Source organism: Apis laboriosa, unplaced genomic scaffold, assembly GCF_014066325.1.
Source record: "Apis laboriosa isolate Shangri-la unplaced genomic scaffold, ASM1406632v1 scaffold152_cov153, whole genome shotgun sequence".
In the NCBI taxonomy this organism is placed as follows: Eukaryota; Metazoa; Arthropoda; class Insecta; order Hymenoptera; family Apidae; genus Apis; species Apis laboriosa.
Window position 1 is genome coordinate 372,282 of NW_025221902.1, and position 25,153 is coordinate 397,434.

The 25,153-nt window shown below is 35.5% G+C and overlaps 1 protein-coding gene across 2 annotated transcripts in view; it reads left to right on the forward strand.

The window, feature by feature from the left end:
• LOC122710788 (ras guanine nucleotide exchange factor P-like) overlaps positions 1-22,503 on the forward strand; it is a 66,562-nt gene extending 44,059 nt beyond the window's left edge. The window contains exons 2-4 of one of the 2 annotated variants that reach the window (XM_043928891.1): positions 11,799-12,801; positions 13,717-13,776; positions 21,369-22,503. In XM_043928891.1, coding sequence (XP_043784826.1) covers positions 11,799-12,801; positions 13,717-13,776; positions 21,369-21,562 — 1,257 coding nt within the window. In that variant the 3' untranslated portion in view covers positions 21,563-22,503. The remainder of the gene's footprint in view (positions 1-11,798; positions 12,802-13,716; positions 13,777-21,368) is intronic. The other variant, XM_043928892.1, reaches the window with a different exon arrangement.
• The last annotated feature ends 2,650 nt before the right edge of the window (positions 22,504-25,153 follow it).

A 25,153-nucleotide genomic window follows, 5' to 3' on the forward strand; every position in this document is an offset into this window, starting at 1 on the left:
AAGAGACATTATTTGTGTTTTTTTTTTTATTCATTATCATGCAGGATAAAACTGTTTTGAAATGTATGTTATTTTTAATTGTTTTTAAAAAAAAATTATATTTATTAATGCAACTTGGAAATATGGATTATATCATGTATATTCATGAGTAATTATGAATTAATCGATTAGGTCGTATAATCTTATAAAGTCACTTTTTCATATGTGTTTTTGTTATTTATTGTCATATGAGTATCGTTAATAAATTTTTTATTGGAATATATTATATTTTATTATTACGTTTATTGTAGATAAACTTTTTCTAGCAAAACTATAAAAATAAGCATATTTTTCAAATGTTTTATTTTTTTTTTAATATTAAACAATTACGCGTTGGACAAAATCTATTTTCTAAGCTTTGCAAATGATAGATTATAGTAAAAGAAATGTATGCTGAAAAATATTTAAATCAATTAAAATTTAAACATATCATTTAACAGATATAATCTTTTCACAAAATTTTTAGATTTAACAAAAGTTGTAATAAATTCTTTTAGTAGAATTCATTAAAACTTACTTCTCCTCTGTTAATTGTTGATCGTTATCGACACTATGATAAGTGGCATTGAACATCTTTAAATTTAGCATCTTTATTTTTGAAGATACATCAAATATATAAAATATGTAAAATGTGCACATTTTTCTTTTATTTTTAATGTATCAAGTATTATTGATTTTTCTATTCATTTTTTTCATATTTACCATAATAGTGATATAATTTAAACATTTTTTAATAAATTTTCAAGTAATAAGTTTATAATTTTTTATAACCGATTAATTTTAAACACAATTCTCATAAGAATAAAGTATGTCTTTCTCGCGTTTGTTAAAAAATAACTCGAATATTTGAAAATTAAAAAACTAAAAGTAATAAGAATGTGAAAAGTGATCAAAGAAATATGTGAATAGATAAGAAAATAAATATCTATTATACCTATAAGCATTGAAATAGTAGTTAACAGTCACGTGGCGCTAGTGTCGCGATACCGATCGTCATAATGTCAATGTAATGATCTTATAAATCAAACATTCGGGCTCTTTTTTCCCTAAAATTCTATTGATTTTTCTATCACGCTTATCATTACTTCAAATACATATCCTACATAAAGTAAAAACATTTCAGACTCAGAAAATAAATGTATCACTCGCTTCGTGATATAAATTTAAAAATTTTCCCCAATTATATATTCGAACATATATTCCACGATCCTTGCTTCGAATCGATTAACAATTCGAATATATCCGTCGCTAACACGAGATCACTAATCACCTGGATCGCTAATCATCCCGTATAAGTTTAACCTCTATCGCATTGGCATTCGAAAAAGAGTTACACGCAGGGACGATCGGATCGAGTCGCATTCGCAATGATGGAGCACGCGAGATAGAGCAGCGCTACACAATTACAGAGCTCTCGATATATAGCGTGACGACGATTTGTCGAGACGCGGTATCTCGACGCGGTGCACCGTGATGGCGGAGGGAAGAAAGAAAGAAAGAAAGAAAGAATAAGTTGATTCGAAGGCGATTTGTCGATCAGGCAGGTATCAGAAATCGCCTCGAACGTTCCTCTTGCACTTGGAGCGTTGGAACGTGTAGACACACGCCGTATATGTATATGTATATGTAACACCGCTGGTAGTATCAACTAGGTGAACGAGGCAACCGAGAAGCCGAGTTCTGAGATCAAGTCACGCGTAGCCTAAAGAAAGTTGTTTAAAGGTCAGTGTAGCTCGACTTGCATCAGAAATGCCAATCTAGTTACGAAATGTGTATAGGGAACAATGATACCCCTCGTGGAAAGCAATTCGTTCCCTGCCGCGCACTGTCTCTCCTTCGTATTCTCGGAACGTCTTCTCACCTATGAAGGGAATTGAACACTCCACCGATCTCTCTAATGCGTGTATAAATATTTCATATATGAATGGCTGTATAATTGAAGTGCTACGAAATAAACATAGATAAACTGATCTTGATGTTTAATGCGTGTATTAAATATTTCACGTATGAATGGCTGTAAAATAAATAGAGTAGGATTTGTTGCTTATAACGCAAGAATTAATTCTCAAAAGCTAAAAGTGCTTGGAACTAAGTAATATTTTTCTTTTAATGTAACAATTGGTAAAATTCACTAATTAATCTAATTCAACTTAGAATAAGAATAAGATTTTTCATGCTGGTATAGTTTCTTCATCTTTCATTCTTGAATTTTTATTAAGAAGAATTTAAGTTTTATATTTATTTTTCCAAATTTTTCTTAATTATACGAGAACATTAATAGTGAAATTTTTAGTTCACGTTGTATATGTAATTATTATACTGTAAAAAGATAATTTCATATTATGATTGATAGTCTAAATAATTACATTTTTCAAGAAAAAGAAAACGTTTTCCCCCTGAAAATATCTGTACTTTTCCAGTAATTTCAAAACGAAAAATCTATAAAGTTCGCTTTTTTGATATGTTTAATAATTCTAATGTTAATAAAAGAATTGCCATCTTTTAAAAGTCAATGATTCAAACCCTCTTTCGATTTTAAATTAATAAATTTTCAAATATGGATGTTTACATAGATAAATACAGATAGATATCTAACGAGGAAAATATATTATATAAAATTAATCATTTTTAAATATTATCTTAGAATATCTCAAAATGTAAATATTGGATATATTAGTTCAAATACATATACATGCATCTATATTATATAACAGGCAATTCTTTTAAAAAATTTTTGTGCAATTCTCTAACTTATCACGAGATATATTTCCAAATCTGAACATTCATTATGATACATAACACGCATTGTAAACTCAATAACAACACGATTTGATAAAAATGAAAATGAAAATGGCGTAAATGATCCTCCCAAAATTCAAATTACCCTTGAATCAGCCTCTCTTTCTTAATATTTTTATACTACAAATATTACAATTTAAAAAACAAATACCACCTGATTTATAAGCAATATATATTTTCAAAAATAACACCACAATATCTAATAGCATCCACAATGTTTTACAGCAATTGCGTGCCAATTAACGTTTTCAATCCAAGAAAGTGTTAATTAATCGTCGAAAGCAGCCGAGGGAGAAAAAAAATTCTCCCTCCCCCCTTCCTTTTCTTTCTTTTCCTCTTTTTTGGTACTTTTGAAAATTTAGCGAATTATACCGTTTATCGGTGGGCCGTATCTTTCACGTTATTCATATTCCCGGAATAATGCTGAATAATTTCACCATAAATACGTGGCGCGTCCACGTGGGCGTAAAGTAACGATAATGCAAGTAAATAATGGACGCGAGAGTTTTATTACCTAGGCGGTTGAATGGCAAGATAGAATCTACGTGTCCGCGGCAGTACAGCCCCCTCGAACACCGAACGCGAAAAGGGAAGAAGAGGAGGAGAGAAGAGACAGAGGGTCTTCTCTCGTCTGAATCCTCTAAGCAACGACGATCGACGTTTACAAAATTTCAAATCGTGTAAAAACGCTTCTTATTTTCCTATTTCCTTTCCTTACTTAATATTTTACAACAGTGGAATTTCCTCCCGAAAGCAAATATTTGCTTGCCCGTAATTTGGAATCGAACCAAGATAAACTCGTAAAAGGCGGTAAATTTAAATCAATCGCGAGAGAAAAAAGAAATACACATACAATTTTCATAAATTAACTTAATTTGCATCCAATATATATTTCATGGAGAAAATTATATTTTATCATTTGACACCCGTCAAGCACCGTTGAAGGATTAATTATTATTGTTATTATTTTTTCTTTTTTGGTCTCCTTTGAGGTATAGAGATTTACTGCGTTCCTCGTATTGTTTCTCTCCTCTGTCGTCGCTTAAATAAATCGTCGCCTCGCCTTGCTACAGAACGACATAGTTGTCTTCCTTTACGACTTTATGTTGACTCCACTCCTTTGTCTTTAACTCGAAGCCAATTCTCGTTTCATTCGTTCGAACTATTCAATGTTGCGAAATAAATAGATATTCGATATATAGGTCATCGATCGGAGTTTACTGGCTTCTTGCTTTCGCGATTCTACGATCACGATCTCTGCTGCTCAGAGAGGCTTCTTGAGGCATTTACCTTTCCTCGTGAAAATACGAATTATTAAATTGGATCGTTATTAACATTATCATAAATACCTCTATATTTCGTTATAATATTATTAAAGTTAAAATTACATTTGTATCCTCAAGAAAAAAAATTATTGTGAATTAAATTTCAACTGGAATTAAATATTAATTTGATTTGTTCCTCGAACTCTAAAGTTCTTCACTTCACTTTCTCAGGATATCGAATTTTCTTCTACGTTTCTGCAAATGTCCAATTTCCATCTCGAGTTTCAATCCACTTACCCACGCAATCGATCGACAAAGTTTCGTCAACATGTTCCTTTCATCGTTCTTTTAATCAAAACGGCAAACTTGTAGAACTAAAATATTTTTCAATTTTTCGATTCGTCCCCTTATTAAGTCTCATTTCGAAATGATTGATTTCTTCACCACTGAACAACAAATTTCCACCTGTCTGTGAAATATTCTAGAATTTTTCATTCTTCGAACGAATTTCATTCCACTTACGATCGGCAAACCACGACGTCTCCTCATCGACGTTGTTATCGAAAACTTTGCAAAGTTGCATCGAAGAAATTGATCGATTTTCGAGGGAGGAGTCGTTTGGAAGAAGTAGACATGATTCTCGAGAAACGTAAATTTGCATCTGAGCTTAATCCTTGATTGTGCCACGCCTCCTACGTTTCTTTCTTTTCGTTCTTGGTCCCAAAAAACTTTCTTTCTCCTCCTCCTCTTCCTCTTCCTCTTCCTTCTCGAATGGTAGGTTGTTGGGGCCACAGGCGTCGCCCATCTCGCGCCATCATTTAACTAAATTACCGGCTTGCAGCGCAAGAAAGGACACTGTTGTTGCATGGTCATCATTATTCTCGTATAAATTGTACGCGTAATCTTTTTTTTCTTTTTTCTTTTCTCCAGTTTCGGTGATTTCGCGATTCTCAACCGTTTCCTAAATGCTCGAAGGGCATTAATTTTACTGTGCGATAAGAAATTAAGTTACGCAATAATAAGAATAACAAATGATAATAAAGATTTCAAATTCAATTCTTATTAAAATTTACGTACGTCAATGATTGGCTATCAAATGGTTTATTGTAAGAGAATAATATCAATATTATCGCAATTATTATTAATGAGAACGATTTAATTCTAGGATAGAATTTAATAGGATCGAGTAAACGAGAATCTGAATGCATAATGTAAAGATCTTAGAAGTAGAAATTCCACTTTTATTATCTTTATCGATATTTTATTATTTATAATTCGTTAAAAAAAAATAATACTTGTGTTATTTGTCTGTCCAATCTTATTTATCAAAATTCTTAAGATATGATATAATGTGATATAATGTATCGTGATAATCAATATATAAACAGATAAATCGATTTTTTAGAGGCTTGTAAGTACGATCAACTAAAAACTACCAACAAAAAATTTTTTTTCATTTATATCTTATAATTTATAACGTTTACTTGTTGGTTTATAAATGAAATTGTGTTTAAAGAATCGCGAAAACAAGACAATATGACACGAGAATGAAATGTACATTATTTGATTTTTTTTTAATTAATGAAAATCTGTCTGTATTAAATTTATATATATATAAAAATTGATAAACTATCTTAGAATAGAAACTGAGATTTCTCTCTCTTTCTTTTCGTTTGTCTTAACACAATATACTTAATATAACATTGTAACTGAAATTTCCAAGGAAAATTCGAAAAAAAAAACTTGTCGCGTTAAATCCTTAACGTACGAGTATAATACAATATATCGTAATCAAAACTATACAAAGATTTATTTTCAAAAATATACCAAAAATATCTAGGATACACCTGTACCTCGATATTACGAAGATTAAAACCAATGTTATCGAATTCTCTCTTTCTTTTCATTCTTATTCGTGTATTATCGTATCGAATCGTACATTGAAATTTCCATTGAAAAGGAATCCCAGATTCCAAGCAATGCTATTCGTTCGATGTTTCGAAAAAAAAAAAAAAAAAAAATTAAATCCTCGTCAGGATTAAATCTTACGTATGAAAATTCGCAAAAAAACGCAACGAGATTGACGTGTCGCGATCATCGCAATTCGACGATAGAGGAATTTAGAATCACCGACGGAATGGAATTCTGCAAGCTCTCCTCGTAACCGTCCTCGGCCCGAAAGCTCTCGGCAAAAATGGCTGACAATGCGCGCACGGCTGACATTTGTCCGCGCATTTATCGTGATAAAACGGCTTTAGGTCAGAGGGTGTGGCCTCGCCAGATTGATTCGGCGAGCTCGCTTCTGCGCGTTACGCTTCGTTATTGCGAGCACTATGGCCGCGTTCCTTGTCACGGCTTTTCATTCATCTTTCCCGTGCCTCCCCCTCCCCCTTCGATCCTGATAAATAGAGCAAACGATAAAGCTGTCGCTATATAGCCTGCTGATTTCGTTTCTGACGATTCGCTTTCCATAATTATGATATACGAGCCGGGAAACGAAAATCTCGCGCTTTTTCTTAAAAGTTTGGTAAAAAATATTAACGTTCATTTTTGTTACTTCTCGAGGATGTTCACGAGTTGTTACTTGTCTATTTGACTTGTAATTATTTCATTTTTGTATTTGGATCGATCGAAACGAAGAAAATTTTTAAATTTTGGTTAATAATTTTTAATTGTGATTGAGTCGTTGATGTTCGATGAAATGAATAATTTGAAAATAATGTATAATTATAATCTGACGATAATATAATAAGAAATGCAACGACAATATGTATCACAATCAACTCGAAATATGCTCAAAACAAAAACCTATATGTTATATTTTTATAAATTTAATAAAGAAATGCAAATTAAAAAAAACTTTATGTTTATAAGAAATGCGGAAATTTCTTTCAATTGATTATACTATATGAAAGAAAACGAATAAATAAAATAATGTATACACCATGCACTTATTTATTTTTCACTAGACTCTTCAATTGAAAGAATATTAATATATAAAGTATAAATTTCCATTTATTAATGTTTGGACAAACGACTAATAAAATTAATAATGATACAAATGATCCAAGATTGATCTATGTAACACTATTATTAAGAATAATTTCTCTATCAAAATTTATATTAAAACAAAATATTTGAAAAAAGAAACAATAACTTTTTTTGTCTAGGAAAAAATGGTACAATTGTGAAACAAATTTTGTTCAATGAGAATTCTAAATCAACAAACTATCTCGAACAAATTCCTTGATCGACAAAGAAACAATAACAATTGGATGTTATTTTAAATTTTGAAGGAAAGAAAGAAGATTTGAAAATATGGGGATATCGGTTAATCGAAGATTCCTTAAGTAATTTCCAGCAACATTTTCCTTTGCAAAAACTTTCGTTTCGCCTTTGTTAACGAGTTATTAACACGAATATGTTAAAGTAATAGCGCTATAGAGAATTGGAAAATATAATTAATAATGTATTCTGTAATGACTAGTCTGCGAAAATTTATGCATTTACTACTGTATGCATTTTTATGCATACAAAATGCATAAGAGACGTATGCAAAAAGACATAAAACATTAAAAGCAAAATAAGTAAGTACATATTATAATATTCAAAGAATGCAACAGATCTTTATTTCAATTCCATTTCCAATAGTTATATTCATGCAAATTTAAATTTGCATAAACATTCGCAATAACAACCCAAGTTATAACCGCCAATGAATTAAATCTCTCTCAATCGAAAACTTCGATAACTCGAATGATTCCATTATGCCATTCTCTTCTCTCTTCGATTCGAGAATAATTTAATACCAGAGTTAATCCAGTCTCTTCCCTTGAGATTCCCCGAGCCAATACCGTGGTTCGACCGTATTAATCAAATCGCATTCTTCGTAAATGGGAGCAGAATCAGCGCGCATGCGTTCCTTCGTCGCTCAGCGAGACCCGCGATTGGTCGGAATAAAAAACACTAGGCGGCACGAGCGAGCGCGAATGGAAAGATTTTTTTCGTATTGCATCGCGATGACGACGCGTTATCTATCGACGGCGTGGGTGTCCGTTCCAAGTCTGACAGAATCGAAAACGCGTTATTAACACCGACGTCCCTCGCTCTATGATTACAACCATTAAATGGCCGGATGGACGAACTTTGCTCCAACTCCGCACTATCATTATCTCCGCGACCGAAATCGAAGAGACACGCTCGAGCTAACCTAAATGGCTAGAGGAAAAGAGGAGGAATGCACGAGTGTGCCGGATGGGCGGTCTCTTGAAAAAAAGAATATCAAGAGTTATCGAATTTCACGTAATAATCGATCAAATCGTACACGTCTCGATCCGCCTCGATCGAGTTCCTTATCGCAAATGTAAATCTCTGACATTTAGCTGTAAATGAGCGAACGGGTGAATTTGAATTTTTCAAGATAACTTCTATTCGATTTCTAATTTTCTCGAGATATGGATTCTTTTTCTTACGATCGAATAATTCTTTTTGTTTTTTTTTTTTCTGATTTTTAAAAGAATCTTTTAGAATTTATAGATTCGAATTTCTTCTATCAACGATAGATCGGATATAATAGGTGGATTGCGGATGTTTTATACATTTTTACGAAGAATTTTAAAAATGCAAAAATGCATATAACACGTATTAATATGCAAAAATACGTAAAGAATTTTAAACATTCCAAGTAAAGTATTCATTATAATACTTGGTATAAATTTTTATTCGCATTTTATCCTTTTAATCAAAATATGAATCTGCATAATTTATAATAATAATAACAAGAAGAAAAATTAAAAACTAATATTGATTAGAAATATTAAACATACGTGTAAGATTAAAAATAAATAAAATATTAAATTATAGCATTTATGTGTTATCATTACGTGATAACGAGGACGGAATATAACGATATTAATTTTGAATCTGAAAAAAGATATTACGTTACATTGAAAACAAATACCTTCTTTTTTCTTTATTTGAATATAATATTTCCTCTAAAGGAATAGTTGTTTCTGTGGAATTTTTACAAAGAAAAATTATATCATAAGAAACATATATTTTAAAATATCGATTAGAACAAGATTATTAAATAAAACTAGCAATTCGATAGTAATATCATATTATTACGATATATCGATATAATAAAGATTATTCAATGCTATTCATTGAATAATATTCAATATTTGATGATGAGAAGAATTTTTTTAATATTATTAATCAGTTTTCATTCTTCTTCATTCATTGCAACAATATATCTATAGTCAAAAATAACAGGATAAACACTCGAGAAATAAATATTCCATATTCTTATTATCCGCATTTCCTCGTTTTCCCTTCCTTCCTTCCTCCTTTACAATTCGAAAACAACAATATCTATCAGTCGAAAATATAATAAAATAAACAAACTCGAGGATAAATATTCTATATTTTCTCTGTTTCCTCATTTTTTCTTCCCCCGTCTTCTTTCTTCGCGCACATTGCAACAATATACGACTTGAAGGCAGCAGTTTGCCGATCGTTGTTAGTTATTTTATCGATGAACGCGTACCAGAGCCCGCATCCATCCTGGACGGGACGATATGGCATTTAAATATAATGTTTCGCGCGCATATCGTACCTCGCTACAAACTCCTTTTCAAATTGCATATCAGGTACGATCGAGTGTTGCGAGTATACCAATCTTCCGACGATGAATAATTCATTGTGTAAATAATTCATAAATCACTATATAAGCTTGCCGGACGGTGAGCCGGAATCGTTCAAAAATTTTCGATGAGATTTTTCTTTTTTTCTTTCTTTTCATCTTCTTTTTCCATCCTTTTCATTTCATCCTCGCGAGAACTTTCATATATTTTTGTCTTTCAGCCCCAAAACTCTTCAACTTTTCCTTTTTAACGACTCTATCTCGTTAAAATCCCTTTATTTTAATTATATCAGGGGGATTAGAGAGTTTTGAGCCTTTCATCCTCGATCTCGCCTCGATTGTGCCCGAGAATGCAATAGGAATTCTTCACGCCTCGATAACAACTTCGATCCATCCACGATGATGTTTAAAAATTCATGTTACGTATTCCATACCGTTTCTTTCGATCCACGTCGTAACGGGGCTCCTCGAAATTCTTCGAAGCGAACTTTCAAACTGCACACACCACTCTGAACTCGTTTCTTATACTCTTATATGGGCAGAAACGTGTCCTCCTCCCCCCCCCCTCCTCTTCCTGTTTTCTCGCGAATTCTTCTCTTCAAAATTATTTTCCACGAGAGACAATTCTGCTATATTCCTACTAATCTCTTATGCTCCACATAGAGAGATGAACCTACTTAATAAATTAATGCGCGAAGACACTTGGATTAAGCGTCCTTACGAGAGTCGAGATTCCATTATATCCCATTTTCAATTACTGTAATTCGATATAACAAATCTCCAAGTTCAATCACAGTCCAAGTTTTCATCTTCTTGCCAGCCCCCCCTCTCCCCATATTGAATTTTCAAATTAAAATTACACCATGACATTCCCCCATATTCTTCACAATTTTCAATCTCACCCTCATTCCATCGTAATCGTCGATGAAAAACACTCTGCCTATGTAAATTCGAGGCGTTTCAAATCCTATCATCGCTAGGGAATCGTCGAAAATCGTTGAGGATCGAATAAGGGGGAGGCAGGAAGGGAGGAGGAAAGGCGAAGGCACAACAAAAAGGCAAGGCGCACGAGGGCGGTGTTGCGCGTGTACAAATCATGCAAAGAATGACGAGGCATCGGCCCGTTCCCTCCCTCCCTCCCTCCCATCTTCGGGACGAAACCCGTGCGTTGTCCCTATCCCCCTCTCCCCCCCCTCCTTTCTTTCTTTCCTTCTCCTCTCGTCCCATCTTCCATCTCTCCCCCGCGGCTGTGCTCCGCGCTATACAGTTGTTACACTCGTATGCATCATAGAAGTGGCATACGAGGCGTGTAGGAGAGAAGACCTCATGCTGCACAGCCCTCGATGCGTTCGTTGCATATTAACCGAGAACAACGCGCCGCGCGTTGCATTTTCGTCAATCAGCATATCGTCGAGTCACACTTATAAGCTTAACCCACTCCCCCCTTTCTCTTCGTTAAAGTTTAACCCAGTCTGGCTTCGATATTCGTGCAACATCGATGGCTTGTCATTGTCTCTATGGGGCCCACCTCGTCCCCTTTCTTCCTTTCTTTCTTTCTTTCTTTTTAAAAGAATCATTTCGGGTATAGGGTATAGAGAGAATGATGCGAGATGAGAGAATATAAAAAGTTGGAAAAATTTTTTGCTATTTTTGATATTATTGAATCGTAGAATTGTTAACTTCTTAAGTTATGTATATATGTAATGTAATTTTTTAAAAAATCAAAATATCTATTAAATTATATATCCGATTATAAATTATTCAGAATTATATAAATCATATTTGTGGCGCGTTAGTTATCCATCTGTGAAACTAAGTGTTCGAAGTTAGAACACTAAAGTCGAGAATGACAAACGTAATTACGATTCAATATCAGTTAAGGAAGAAACTGCGTCAGTTGAACGCATAATACATTTACATTTATTCAAATTTCGATCGAAATTATTCGAGCTGTGATGATTGGCTTTTTGGAACGGTGTACTAATGTATGCTCGTGAAACAGCAAATTTTCAAACGACTCATATTTCCGACCCGTTCTATTCTATTTCCAGCAGACCTCGGACCTGGACACGTTGCTGTGTAGACAGGACCTCGACCGGCTGCAGAAACTCGACGAAGATGACCCGGAGAAAGAGTCGAGGGAGTCCTCGGTCCAGATGGAGGACTTTTTCGAGGTTGGGGGGCCGGTGTGCAGGCCGCAGGCGAGCTTCGTCTCGTCGAGGAGTCAACCGGCGGCCAACGACGACGACGTGTTCCTCAGGCCACCTCTCTGGGAGGACATTACCTCGAGCATACAAAAGCTCGACCCGGAGAACGCGGACATGTTGGGCTCCCAGTCTCACGTGAAAATGGAGACCGACGACGTCACCTCCCCCGTGTTGTCCCCTGTCGAGATCAAAACCGAGCCGTTACCTCCCCCACCGACCTTGCACCTCCTCGAAGGCCCGGCCTCGAACTCGACCTATGCGAACGGCCCCCATCCGAATCCTTCGACCGGCCCTCAAGTCGTTCACCATCGGCCACCTCCGTCCACCGCCGCCTTCAAGACGTTCCCCTCCGGCAACAACAACAACAACAACAACAACAACAATAACAACAATAACAACAACAATAATAACAACAACAGCGGTGGAAGCGGCGGTACCAATGGCAAACACGACAACAACAATAGCAGCAACGGTACCAGCATCAATAACAATGCCAACAACAACAATAACAATAGTAACAATAGCGGCGGTAACGGGAACAACAATAACAATAGTAACGACTCGACGACCAGCCACCACGGGGCTAATCAGATCGGTGGTAGCGCGACGTCGCCTCTATACGGCTCGATGACTAGGTTAATGTACATTTCCCCGCTGACGCCGCCGATTTCCGACCCCGGCTCGCCGATAGGGGCGCCACCGAGGCGGACACCGCCTCCACCCTATCCCCAGCCGTCCATTATGAATCCTCCTCACAGGATTCAACCTCCCGCTATCACCACCAAATTCAACAGGCGGAACAATCCCGAGCTGGAGAAGAGGCGCGTTCATCACTGTGATTTCATAGGTAAGCTAAGGGAGGGAAACTTGTCAACTTGTTGTGTATAATACGGTAATAATATATTCGTGCAACTGTTCTGGAGGATCCATTCTTGAACACGAGAATTTCTTCCGAGTTTAGGTGGGAATTTTTCTGTTTGCATTTGTTCGTTTTTTTTGCGGGTTTTATTGCTTATTCGTTAATGTAATGGATATATAAGGGATGTTTAGAAAGTTTGAGAATTTGAGGATTGTAAATTGTTTGTAACAAGTCTTTGAAAAAAATATGTATGGAAAAATACGTATTTTTAATGCAAAGTGAACTACTATAAAGTATATTATGAAAATAGAACATAATATACTTTATAGTAGTATTGTAAAATTATAACTGTTATGAATTATATTTATAAATTCTTATATATTGTTTTATATTTATGTTAATTATCATTGCTCAACATGCTGTTGAATTCTAAACAAAGTAAGCATCGCAATAAAATTGATGAAAGAAAAGAAAATAAACTGCATAATTGTAATCTCCAATGTGATTCTAAAATACATACGATTAAAAATCAATAGAAAATAACTTTCACGATTCAAAAATCTTTTTATCGTTCAAACTTTCAATCAACAAACCAATTAAACAACTACAATTATTTCAATAATTTAATATTGATTTCATCCATAAATACTTTGTCAATTAGAAAATTTAAACAACAAGGAAACTTTTAAACTACTATAAATCAATTTTAGAGAATATGACTTATCTTCTTGAACCTCTTATCTACAATAACAACAGAAGATTTTTAAACTATGAATATACAAAATAATACAAATAATACAATGAAATAATGTAACTGCGTATAACAATAAATATATCATATATAACAAGGTTCTAGATGACGCGATTCAAGTCAGCCACTGATAACTACATTTCGTTTTCCAGGTTGTACAAAGGTCTACACGAAAAGTTCACATTTAAAGGCACATCAGCGGATACACACAGGTATGTAAGATCGAACACGTTCGAGGTTGCCGGATAACGGGTTCGTTTTGGGGAAAAACGGTATTACATATACCGATGGAAAGAAGGAAAGACCGTGGAAATTAGATATGTAGCTCATCTACGAAGCGAAACGAAGCGTTTGAAAGCGCGAGGTCGAACGCTTGGCGTGGGCAGGGCGCGGTTCTCGTACCCTCTCCTTCTTTCCAGCCTCCTTTCTTCCTTTAACCTTCGTCTCTATACCCTCTCTCTCTTCCTCTAATATATATATATATACATATATATATATATGTACTTGTATTCTTCTTTCCGTCTCTCTCGAGTCTCCAATCTTTCCGTCTATGCGCGCGGTGTCGCGCAAAGGAGCCTCTATCATATGTAAACGTATAAGGAACGCATGAAACGTGGTATGCGACACTCCGCTTCGTAGACTTCGAGCTAGCGACCCACATCCTGTCCGTATCCAAACATACTGCTCGCTAACGCGCTCGTATTACCTACACCTACGTGTATTTGTACACGGCCGAGGATGAAAGGGTTTCTGGTTGTCCGCTAAAACCACGCGGAATCTTCTCTCTGAAGGAATTGTCGCGTGTTCGTTTGCCGTCGCTTTGCTTAGGCATAGATGTTTCCTTCACGGTTGTGTTGCAAGTTGAATTCGATTTCTTTCGATATTCATACGTAGAAAATTGTAATTTAGATCAGTGATACAATGAATTTAATAAATATAGATTCGTAGGGATTAAATAAATATTTTTTTCTGTAATAACAGAGATCATACGAGATGAAAGTTTAATATTTCTATTAAACTCTGAAGATCTTTTTGTATACAAAACAAGTGTATATAAGATCGTGGATAAGGATTAGGAAACAATCTTATTTATGAGAAGATGGGAATAAATGCACATTAGTTCTCACTAATAAAAGAAATTGCTACAATATTGAAAAACAAAAACTATCCTACGAACTACTTGTTCACTACTTCCTATTCGGAAAATCATCGATTATAAGAGCAGCCAATCGTTTTCATAAAAGCAAAGTAGATTACAAAACGAATTAGTTACACGCATAGAAAGTCAAAGTGTTCATGGAGAACAATAGAATACATAAGATCAATTCGAAGGAAATTCGTGCATGAAGCGGGTACACGTTGTTTGAGTATGTAAACGCGAAAGCGGACGTATATACGTATACGCGTGTAGAAACGCGTATAGTCGGGTCGAAAAGAATGAGAGAGGCACGATAGATGCACGCGTGCCCACTCGACAACTTCTCGCGGAATGCTTGCCAAAGGCGTCCGAACCACGATGTACCACTTTCCAATTGATACCTCGAGATTTTGCGATAACCTGTCATCGCGTCACGCATTGTCGTTCGTACATAACCTCTCGCATATTTTTAACAATTCAATTTCTCTCTTTCCTTTGTCTTTTCGTGAGATTGACACAACAATTGATTAAGAACGATACGATTATGTATGATTCGATTTACTTATTTTGAAAGACGAGAAAATCTTCTTCACCGATACTTCTATTAGACGTTACGTTCTCTCTGAATTCGGTGCAGGTTAGGTTAGTTATTAATAAACATTCGATCTCGAAAGGAACGAAAGGCGAGAACGGGATTGCCGTTAAGGAGATCCGAAAGGTGAATCGCGAGGGATAAAGCAGTGGCGTAGTTAGCGGGTCGAGAGCCTCGGGCACGTGGCTCTTGTCTTGAATGAACCAACGTCGAATCGTCTCTCGGCGTTAAGCCTCGCCACGAGCCAGGCGCATTCACCACCGGTTGTCCTCTGGTCCGATGCACCTCGACACACGCGTGTCTGCGCGTGCACGTGCGCATGCGTGCCTCGTCCCATCAGTCCAGTACCGTCCGGTCCCGCGTTCCGAACCAGCTCGTTCCATTCCATGGTGTCCCGTCTCGAGCATCGAGAAAGCATCGAGAAAAGAATATCGGGTCGATCGCTCGTAAATTATACACCGTCCAAGGTGGAACGTCTATATTCGAGGATTGTTCGCGACCGGTCGAATGCGAACGAACGAACGAACGAACGAACGAAGGAACGAACGAACGAGCATTCGCTCGATTCTTGCGACCATCGTCGCGTTTAGTATTCCGCTAATGTATTCGAATGCGTTATATACCACGTGTAAGCTGTACACGTCGCGTGTTTCTTAATAGGAAAATTTCGTGCGCGTCTACCGATTTCAGGGTTTTACGCGAGACAACCTTGGGACGATCATTCTCTTTTTTTCTCCTTTTTTTTTTTTTTATCCACTTGGGACAGATGTTATCGAAATTATAGGCGGGATGCGCCATTCGCCACGTCACACGGATAAAAACCGATCCTTTCGAGGTAACTCTCGCTGTCGCGATAAGCGAAAGAAACATCCTCGAATGGGGAACCTGGCAACGATCCGATTAGACATAGGAATTTGAAGATTCCACGTATATATCGAAACGAAACTTCTCGGCTTATTCGATGAGCCGTATAATACATAAACTCTCAAAGGTCCAAGAAACTCTCCCGTAAGACGAGCCGTGTGTAAGTACTTTACGTGGGATGAAACGCGTATCGTTCCTCGCAATGCTCGCAGTTATATACAACACATTCAACACGCGAATTTCTCACCGGTTATTATTTCAGACAAAGGTTAATTTTGTGCTTTCGAAACAAAAACGTTCGTGTTGCTTATAGCTACGAAACAAGAAGACAATAGGAATATTTGAACGGATTTGTAAATATATATGCGAGAGGTTAGAATTTTGTTAGTTACATTTTACAATGGAAAGCAATCTTAAAACACGAACAATGCATATATTTACTAATATGTGTATTGTAAATTAATGGATTTGTTTGTAGTACAGATATGGGTAGAGAACAATTTTACAATTTGATATTTACTATACGCGCATTGTATGCATTTTTGAATTTTTGAAGCTTAATATTAAGATTGATTTTACGAAACTAAAATAGTGGAAATTTTTTAAGAGATTTCTTTGTAGATATGGTAGAATCTTGGTTATATTTTGCACAGTAGAAAGCAACTTTGTAATGCAAATCGTATGTACATTTACAGTAAAACAGTCTATTGAATGGAATTTAAGTAATGTCTTATCATTTGAATTCTACTTGAGCTCCTACTATCTGAATGCATCTACCATTCGACATTATTCTGTTCGTATGAATATTTTTGTACCGTAATATAATTGGAAGTTATATTTTTGATACAAAACAAATGAAAAAATTAATTTATCAATCGTTAAACGTTATTGTATTTTCAGAAAAAAATTATATTTCATCAAATTTTAATTTCGTAACTGATTAAGCGGAATTAAATAGACTTTCACTACATAAATAACCTGGTCAAAGATCAAATCTTGAACGCTGTCCTATCTCTCATGGTCAAAGCCATTGCTCAGCTGGAATATATATATATATATACGCATTATGAAAAATCGTATACATTTTACTCAATGTATAAATTAAAACAGTATAATGTAACATAAAATAATAATAGCGACAAAGAATTCCATTGCTATTGAATAATACATCATATCCTTCCTAGCAGTTCATATAAAAAAAAAAAAAAAAATTCTACTACATATATTTATCGTCAATACGTATATCACGTATAAGAATTTTTTGACGAATTTGTTCGTAAACATCTCAGAATCTTACCAAATAGTTGCATCTTAACACAAAGAAAGGCAATCTCGCAACGTGAATCGCGTATACATATACATATTCACGTATCTACTCGCACTGTAGACGTAGAGGTCTCGTGTGTAGAGACAACCGATTGGCACGTATGCGAGGAGAAGTCTCACGGTGTGGGGTGTGCGGACACGAGGCGAGCAACATTCCTGCTTCATCCATGCTTTCAACTTTGGCAACCTTCTAGCCTGCATGTTTGCCCGTTGTCGTTTTATCCGGCTTTAAAACTCGACGCGGCCAGCCTTTCGCGGTGGTGGAGAACCTTCGCGATTCGAGTTCTTAACGGTGTTTCTCGATCGTTAACGAAGGAACGAACGAAAATCCATACGCTGTCGGATAGCAGCACGAATATACGAGGAATAATTGTCGGGGCACGAGAGAGGCTAGGACGGATACGAGTTTCGAGAGCGAGTTGTTGGATCGTGAGACGCTGCGAATGGCAGACACCGTACTGCGCGGTGAAAGTGATCCGAAATTAACGGGGACGCCTCGAGCTTCGTAGGCGTCGTCGAGCCAACGCTCGTGATTCAACAACGATACCTTCCATCTGGAACGTTATCGAAGGAAAATCGTTGGTAATTGACGCGGACACGCGGCGTTGTTACTATTCTTCTGATCTGTTAGAAATTAAGGGAACTTTGGAGGGGGCAGATTCATTTTGACAGTTTTTAAGAATATTGTATATATGTATGATAAAGAAAATTATATCAGGTGATATAAACTAGATCTAGATTTTTTATCCCTCTTTTGAATGTAAAATATTTTTTATTAATGAAAAAAACAAAAATCGAATTGTATATTTCATTTTGTTTATATTCGATAAACAATAGTCATTTTCTTGGACATTTTGTTGCAAATCGGGACAATTCGAAATTTCGAAAATTGAAATAAAAAAACATATTTTTTCAATTATTTTTTTTAAATTAAATCAAAGTAATAATTTTACAAATATCTTTAATTAATTTTTCTAAAGGTTTTATAAATCTGCCCCCTTCTTACTGCAAAATTCTCGACGCAAAAATCTAGATCTTTATTCGATCTATTTCGAGATGAGAAAAAAGAAAAGATTCTCCATTTCCAATCACGAAAAATAGACAAATCAACGAATCTCCAATTCTCGAAGTGGGAAGATGACTAATCGTCAAGAAAAACACGAGTCCTTAGGGAAAAAGGGAATCGGCGTTAAACTCGAGTTATTTCCTGAAAGGGAAAAAACTGGAATCATTACGATCGCTACGGAGGGTAAGCAATAGAATGACTCAATACAAATAATTGCCGATCGGATGACGACACGCATCAAATGGCTTTGCTCTTCCATTTTTATTACGATCGATTTACACTTCCAATGTATCCGTCTTTTCTCGTTTTCTGTAACACCCTTTTTTCCCACGTTTTTTTAAAATTACACTCGATCAATTCTCCATCGAAGGATAAAACAGATACAGATCTTCCCATGAATCTCGTAAGACTCGTTTTAGTGAAGATATACTACGGGCGAAGGAGGCACGCGACAGAGGGATGGCTAGTAACAAAAAAAAAAAAAAAAAAAAAAAAAAAGAAAAAAGAAAAAACCCTATTACCGGAAGGCTGGCTCTCGAGCTAGTCCTTTTCTCTTGGACGACGCGACGCCACGTCTCGAAGAAATCGCCGCGGAATTCTCATGAACGAGCAATACCGTGAATGGATGCCGCCTCGTGGTGGTAATACCGATTGTATGGGAGTCGTGCGTGTGGCTAAGACCGGTTGGGGTCGTCTCCATAGCGAGCTGTTCCATACGGCAGAACGAGTCACCGGTATGCGTGGGCGTATTTCTTAGCTATCGAGTCTTTTCGCTTGCTATTTTCCGATGCGCCGTATAGTTCTATTCCATCTACACAATTTTTATCATTTTAATCGAGATTCCACGCGGTCTAGAACACACATTCGACACGAAATCATTTTTTCTTTCCTTTCCCCCCTCCTCTTCCTGTTTCTTTTTTTTAGTCTAAGCAAACATCGAATTCCGATTTTGTCCGTCGAGAGTCCGTTATTTTTCTCCGTATAACCGGTTTTTATCATTCCCTACGAGATTTCGTGCGCTTCAAATTATTTTTGATATAAATAAACATAATTGTCGAATTCTGGATTCGAGGAGGATAAAACGTAGCTGTGGAAATATAGTCGAGCAACTAAGAACGATCGTGGGATCTTTTACCTTCGAGCTCCGAGCAAATACCTGTTGACAACAGAGACACGATCCCGAGATAGTCGTCTCAATAGCATTTCCCGCGTCAGCTGTGAAAACACGCGTTCAACAGAGTTAATTAGTTCGTGTAATTGGAATGCGAATAGATCTCACAAGATACTAGGATTACACTCACCAGTCAATATACACTCATAGATTACGAGATTATATTATATATTTTCTAAATATATTCGAAAAGAGAGGTGAAACAATAATTTGGAATCGAGAAACAATACGATACGATTCAAAAGTTACCTAACCTAAATCTAATCTAAACCAATAGTAATTTAATCTCTATCGCTCGAATACTGTTAACTCGGTTATGAAAAAAGTTTAAAAGAAAATGGAAAATCCCAAAACGAAGTTTGATTTACTTTAAATCTCTCTCTCGAGGATCACGACTTTCCCTTGACATATTCGGAACAAAGAGGAACATATGACGCAAATGATATGCATATCAGTGAGATAAAAAGAAGCACGGTCGAATGGCACGGTTGAATGATATCTATCGAGAGGGTAATAGTAGCGGGCACGGTGATGAGAATTGTGAAGAGATTCGGAGCGAGGAATCAAAGGGGCAAAGGAGCGAGATCGGTCGATGCACGAATCGCGGCGGTAGTTCGGCCAAAGAAAGGAACCTATTAAAGAACAATGCGGTGCTCTTTGCGACGGCGATAGGTGTACGAAGAACCTTAGGCTATGAGAGATGCCGCGTTGACCTTTAACTGTACCCGCGTGCCGCAATACGCTCACCTGTATTCTAGCGCAATCCGTTCGCGTTCTCGCCGATCCTGCCTCTGCTCCTGCTCCTGCTTTTGCTCCTCGCCTCGCCTCGTCTCACCTCGTCTTTTTCCGCCGCGCCGTGCCCCGCCCCGCCCTGACCTCGCCTCCCCTCGCCCGGCCTCGCTCTATCTCGCCTCGCCTAGCCTCGCTTCGTTGCAACCGAGGCAACGGTCCTCAGATGCATACGCTTCGAGTCCAGTTAACTTTTCTCCATCGCGAAAACTACGCCTTCTTCCGAGCGAAATGACCATCGAAAACCCGTTAACCCGGCCAACACGCGTGTCACAATCTCCTTGGAAAACCGATACTTCTATAACCAATTACGTACAATGATAATAAGCTTGGATGATAACCGTACAAAAATCGGGAATTCATACTTATGGAGTATGGAGCAATTATGAAATATTAGAATCGAAATTTTAGAACGTCTCATAATATGAAAAAGGAGAATTAATGAAAGAAAAAGAATGTCGAAATTCGTGTCGCGATGCATTAAAAGGAATTGCTGCTAGTGAGGATGACTATCAGATACTTGTCCATATCCTGCAATAGAGATGCGCAAAATTTTAATGGTTAAAGTTAAGAATCAAATCACTTCGATAAGTTATTTGAATTTATCAGTTATTATATAAAGCATCGAATAATCGCAGTAACATCAAACAATCGAGATTATGCGAAGAATGATCAATTATACAAATTTTAACTATTGAATTTTTCTATCAGCTCAACTGTGCTGCAAATTTCGATTTGCTATGACGCGTATTGCTTTTGAATCGTATTCTATAAATGGGAACGAATTCTCGAGTATCTCCAGTGAAAGTTACGAAGCATCGTGTATATGCATTGTAACATTTTTTTTTTTTGTTCCAGGTGAAAAACCGTACCAGTGTCAGTGGCCAGAATGCGAATGGCGATTCGCCAGAAGCGACGAATTAACTCGTCACTATCGAAAGCATACTGGCGCGAAACCCTTCAAGTGTGCCGTGTGCGAGCGTTCCTTCGCCAGGAGCGATCACCTCGCCCTTCACATGAAACGGCATCTTCCGAAGCAGCACGCCAAGTGACCGTACCGCTCTTCCGAGACTCCGTCTCCGTCTTCGTCTTCGTCGAGTGACTCCTCGAACGCGCGCCCCCCTGACCACGCCGATCTCCTTCAGCCTTTTTCAACCGTACCAGCAACAAACTCACAAACTTCGTTCATTTATTGATCAACAATTTGAGTATTAAGTCATTCGAGATCATTCTATGCTTCATTTATTTTTTTTAACTCGTTTATATCGAATTAATTCTATTGAATTTTTTCGTAGAGCGAATTATCATTTCGTTCATGTCAACAGGGAAAAAGATCGATAGCAAATTAATAGTCTCTGATGACTTAAACATGTTTATTAGAAATAAACAGTGGCTGGACCACTACTACTTTTCTGCTCTGTGTATCTCGCCGTTTTGAATAAATACGAACGATAAATGTAAATTGTAAACATTTAGCATTCGAATCTTGATTTCTTTTAAATTTCAAAGTTTCGAATTACGTTTGAAAAACGTTTCACAAACACGTAGACATATTTATCAATACTTTTAGAAATATTTCCGTATCAATTTTAATTCGATTTCTATTCTGTTGCTTGAAAAACAACAGTTTTCTAACAATCCTGATCGCGTTAATTGTCATATAAAAAAATTAATGGAACGTGTGCCGTTCAATCGGTGAAAAATCGGTGACGAAAGTGTAATCATTTTGAGAATATACGAATAGTTTATAAGGAATTACCATGTTGTAAACGTTAAAATTTCCTATTTCACTTGCGCGAAGAAAATGAAGCGAGAAAGGCTAAATCTTTTGCGAATACGGAAGCTGGTACGCACATAATGGCATCTAGGTATTTTGTGCTAAGTTAACCAGAATAGCGAGGGATCCTGATGCAAGAGAACACGAGTATTGAAAAAAAAATTTGCACATGATCATTCCCGTTAATTTATTTGTCTATGTATATAAATACAGTACGTCTGTGTTAAGAAACTATTTGTTCGTGATTTATATATCGCAATTTTTTGACGCTTGTATTCCTTTGCATTTGAATCCCCCCCGTTCCGCAACTAGAGGAGTTAGTCTAGATTCTTTCGAACGATCGTTAAATGCATAAACTATCGACGCGATCTACGTGAAAAGAATCGATTTATAGTGATGCCTTATGTACAAATTTATTTAGGTACGTAACGTGTATGTATACGTATACGTATGTATGTATGTGTATAATCATACACGGATATGCATATATATAAATATACGTACAAATCGTGGAGAAAATATCACGCCGCGTCCTTTGTGGCTGAAAGATCTATGCACTTATGTGTGTGTATACGTGTAAAAAAAGCGATGCATATCCAATACTTATGTAGTTAGTGTAATATTAATCTGTATAGTATGCGATTTAAATATTCGAACCGATAATAATTTCGCGTTCGCCGGTTTCCACGATTTTATCGATTATCTTGTTTATTATTCGCAAAAATGGTGCGCGTAATTACACGTAGATGACAAAACGACTTACTTATTAGTCGTTTCAGTTAAAAACGAGAGAAAAAAAAAAAAAAAAAAAAAAGAAAAAAAAAAGATCTTCGCGAAGCAATCTTTCCTGTTATGTTTTGTCGCGTTTCTCTCCGTTCTCTCCGTGTCTCTCTATTTTTCTTATTTGGCATCTCGATCATTAAATGCGAGAGATTAAGAAGTACTTAATATTTTCGCTTCTTTCTCCATATCACAAAACCAAAAATGTAATGATTATTTCATGAAAATACCCGTTATTCTATTTGTTCGTTTTATTACCGTTTTATATCATGAAGATAGTTAAAAACGAATTTAATTTAGTTTCATTAATTTAAAACATGAATTTAAAATGTTACGTTTCGATTATGCCTTTTAATTAGATTTTTGTTCAATAATCTTTTTGTCTTCTAATATTCGAAAGTAGACAATCTATGAATATAAAAATTTTACGATATTTAATTCACAAACGTATAATACGAATTCACGAATCTATGCTATCAACATCAACTATGCTATTATTCTTTGAGATAAAGATTAAACCTGCTTCGCGATTTTTTATTTAACCCGCATTACCTCATTTTTTCGGCACTTTCCTTCCATGCCCGATATATAATTACACAATTCATTCACTAGGCCAACAATTTTAACACAGATATACCTCATTTACCGAAATAGAAAAATTCAAAGCGGTTGTGACGAAATTTTATGCATTCTCCTACACGATTTCCTAGAATTTTGTTTATAATGTTTGTAAATCGCTGTAATTTGTGTGTTGTGTAATTTAAATATATATATCACGATATATACGTATTCTATATTCGCAAATAATGTGTTTGGTTTTCCTATTTAGAAATGATCCACAAATATTAAATAGTAAATGATGATAAACTTCGCATTTAGCATGTTACAATTAAAAAATATATCACGAATGACTCGTAAAGTAACAGGCATTGACGTAAAAAATTGTTTTGCTATTACATACGATATTAATCATCGATATAAGTACCTACTTGCAAAATATACATAAATTCATTTCTTTCATTTGCATGGAATTTATAATTACAATATGACGATATGTTTTTCTACAGATAATGAATGATGGGAGTTAAAAACAATTCGACGAAACATAAAATATTGACATTAAATTTTATTGTATAATAAATTTAAATTTATGTAAATGCACATATCACGTACGTTATATATATCATCGAAATAGTTAAATATTCCAATGTTTCAATTAAATTTAACCTAACCTATATAAATTTAATCCTAATCCTATAAAACTCACGAAAACTAAAATAAGATATTAATTGATTAAATGTGACTACAACAATAACGGATAAAAATACTAACATGAAACGTAAAAATTTTTTCATTTAGTATTAAAAATATTTTGAAATACCGTGCAAATTTTCCTTATATTTCTAACCAAACGAATCTAATCGAAATACGATATAATAAGATGAATGGCGCCATCTGACATGGAACGAAAAAACTAAAGATTGCGAGTGGCGCTATCTGAAGAAGAATAAATAAACTAAAAAAACAACGAAAATTAGAAATAAAACTACAAATAAAAGACAAATAGAATGGATGTGACATAATGTCTTTTTTTCTAAAATACTGATCTTAAAAAAGATCAAAATATTTTTCTTATGCCATCTAGTATGCCAAAACTTAAGTAAATTCACAAAATTAAATTACTCAAAACAAATACAACTTAAAAATCTGTATTTATATACGTTATAATATTAACAAATGAAATTATCTCATAATTTTAAAAAAAAATGTATATACGAAAAATATAGTCATGCTCACAATTTATTAGCACACATTATTTCTTATAAAATACATAACTGTATCACTGATACTAGCTATACAATGATACGATTATATATTGTATATATATAAATAAATAATAATAATAATTCCCAGGTCTCACTGCTTTGAGATTGCAACAAATTAGAAATCCACTTTGATCGCGACGGTCTATTCACATACCTTTTATTAGGAAATCTCTATTTACTATCAAATAAATTCTCCTTTCAGCATACATTTGCGAAACGTACAAACTTCTGAACGTTATTAATAATTTAATAAATCTTAA